Source organism: Ranitomeya variabilis, chromosome 7, assembly GCF_051348905.1.
Source record: "Ranitomeya variabilis isolate aRanVar5 chromosome 7, aRanVar5.hap1, whole genome shotgun sequence".
NCBI lineage: Eukaryota > Metazoa > Chordata > Amphibia > Anura > Dendrobatidae > Ranitomeya > Ranitomeya variabilis.
The window spans coordinates 6544876-6547454 of record NC_135238.1 but is presented as its reverse complement, the minus strand read 5'-3'; the positions used below and the strand labels follow the sequence as shown (position 1 = coordinate 6547454).

General features: G+C 38.8%; 1 protein-coding gene across 1 annotated transcript; it reads right to left on the bottom strand.

The window, feature by feature from the left end:
- Positions 1 to 1040: 1040 nt before the first annotated feature.
- On the bottom strand, positions 1041 to 1961 carry LOC143785233 (taste receptor type 2 member 40-like). The gene has a single exon (XM_077273953.1). The coding sequence runs from the start codon at positions 1959 to 1961 to the stop codon at positions 1041 to 1043; it is 921 nt and encodes a 306-aa protein (XP_077130068.1).
- Between the last annotated feature and the right edge of the window lie 618 nt (positions 1962 to 2579).

Sequence of the window (2579 nt, the reverse complement as noted above, 5' to 3'; positions counted from 1 at the left end):
TTAGGTACAACGGCTCCCGGTTACGGCGGTAACCGCCAGAGGCCGCCGGAGAGGTGAGTATATCCCTATTTTTTATTTTAATTCTTTATTTTACACATTGATATTAATCCCGATACCGATTCCCGATACCACAAAAGTATGGGATCTCGGTATCGGAATTCCGATACTGCAAGTATCGGCCGATACCCGATACTTGCGGTATCGGAACGCTCAACACTATTCTCCCATTATATCCTATGGAGCAATAACATAGACCGAAAACAAAAGATCAATCTCACGGTAAAGGTATCATGTGGAATACTGTCCACAGAAAATATAGCCCTGAAGAGAGATCAAAAAACAGGAAAAAAAGGGAGATATATTGTGGTATCAGAATAATTCCTTTATTGAACATATAAACATAGATAATACATACATGTCGTGTCATCATTTATATTATCCCTAATAAAACTGTAGGTAAATTCTGAGGCAGCAAAGACTCTGCATCACATGTAGAGATGAATATATATGTATGGACACTAATATAAATATATAATCTATCGTCTCTTCACTTTATAAATGGGCATTGTAGATTTTAGGAATATCCGAAAGTCTTAAAACAAGCTAGTTTATCCCATAGGTGCGGATAGAGATTGATCTTTTGTTTTCAGTCTTTAATTGGAAAAAAATGTCTGAAAATTGATCATTCATATGATTGTATGACATTAATTTGTAATATCTGAGGTTGTGAGACAAATCAAAATGGACATTGTTGACAGTGGACTTGGTGTTCCTGCAATTGTGTAATTCTTCTCGAGCTTGTCTCATTAACTTCTTTAGCTTTTCTTTGTGGAGTGTTATGAATTTTTGATTTTGCTTCTTGATGTGCCTCAACCATAGCAACAGAAATGTTAGTGATTGATAATAATTCAACGCTGTTTAGGATTCAACCACTCAAGGAAAATGGTGGAAAAAATAAAGTGATGCTACTAAAAGCAATAAAAAAATGTTCAAAAGAGTTGACACAAGGCCGAGCCTTCCTAATCATTGATTTCTTACACCTATGTTTTTCTGGAAAACCATAGGAGCTTCACCATGACTTGTCTCCTTAGCTTGGGGTTAGCGTAGATAATGACGAGAGACTCTGCTGTTGGAAAAGACATAAATATCAACCAGCTTAAAATTGTATAAGGGTCTTCAGGGTTCGGGGGCATTGAAAAAAACAAAATTTCACTTATGTAGAATATAATGGAAATTGTAAGGAAACGCCACATGGTTCTTATGGCATTAACGTGAGCCTCGTCTTTGGTTTGGGATAATCCAGATTCTTTCTTCCTCATCTTACATAGATGTCTTAAAAGTGAAGAGTTGGTCACTATGATAGACACCAAGATAAGTAGAAATGGCACGCAGCATCCTAGAAATGTGGCGGTTTGTATGTAAGTCAGCTGAAGATGGTAAGTCCCACTGATAAATATGGGATCAAGGCTGCCGTTCACAACAGATTGTAGAGTGACCTCCACAGTTGCCATCCAGATGGCGGGAATACTAATGAAGAAGCATCCAGCTGCTGACAGAAGGAGAAGACGCGGTAGATACATTGAGATGTTCCTCTTGGACCACACAAAGAATGGATGACTGAAGGTAGAGATGGTGACACAGTAATAGATACAGAGCCAGGCAGTGAGCCAGTAGGTGAAGTACAAGAGCGTCAGTGTACTCACAATGGTTGGGACGAAGACCTTCTGAATGAACATGGATGAAATTGAGAAAACAGCTAATAGACCCTGGTAACTGAGAGAACACTGGAGAGCGATGTTCACCACTCCGATGACAAGGTAGATTAGGTCGGGAGGATTCCGCTTCTGTCCGGTCCTCAGGCTTTTGGCACTAGCCACCAATATACAAACGTTCAGAATATATGTTGTCAAACTGTCCAACATGCCAAAGAGCAGAAGTAGCATCCATCCCACAAACGGCATCACGAACCTTCTGTGGATGTGTCTATGTTCAAATCAGTAACTTGTGTCAGGTGAAGGTAGAAGAATCCATATTTGATGTGTGAGTTATGCAAAATAAGAGTTTAACGCACATTTGTTTTTTTCTGAGTTATGCAAATCCGTTCCATTTTTATGTTAATAGCAACCAAATTCTGTAGCAGCTTGTAACTGGGCTCTTAGGAGTACTAGTCAGCTCAAGGTCGGCATCGAAGAAATGATTCTCTTTCTTACCAGATATTATGTCTCAGGTGGAGGCTAAGTTCTCAAATTTTACTTATTTTCCAAAGTGTGAAAATTAACATTATCCTAGTAATATGCAGCAGTGGTATAATGTAGATGCTGATGATATAAGTATAAACCCTTAGATATTCATCCAATGTGACGGGTGCATATACCGGATATAAGTCTATTCCTGGATATGTTTCAGCTACAATGAGATAATGAACCTGACACAAACCACAACTGGTTCCAATGGTTCTCATCTGATTTTGCTTTTGTGGTCTGACTCCTATCTCTGAGTCAATGGAACCCAAAAGATGTCTGCCTTAATAAGATTTCTAGGCTGTGATGAAGATTCTCCTACTGCTTTATGTCAATAAT

What these genes read in the sequence shown, in the direction of transcription:
- LOC143785233 (XM_077273953.1), bottom strand. Translation starts at nt 1,961, where the DNA reads ATGCCGTTTGTGGGATGGATGCTACTTCTGCTCTTTGGCATGTTGGAC.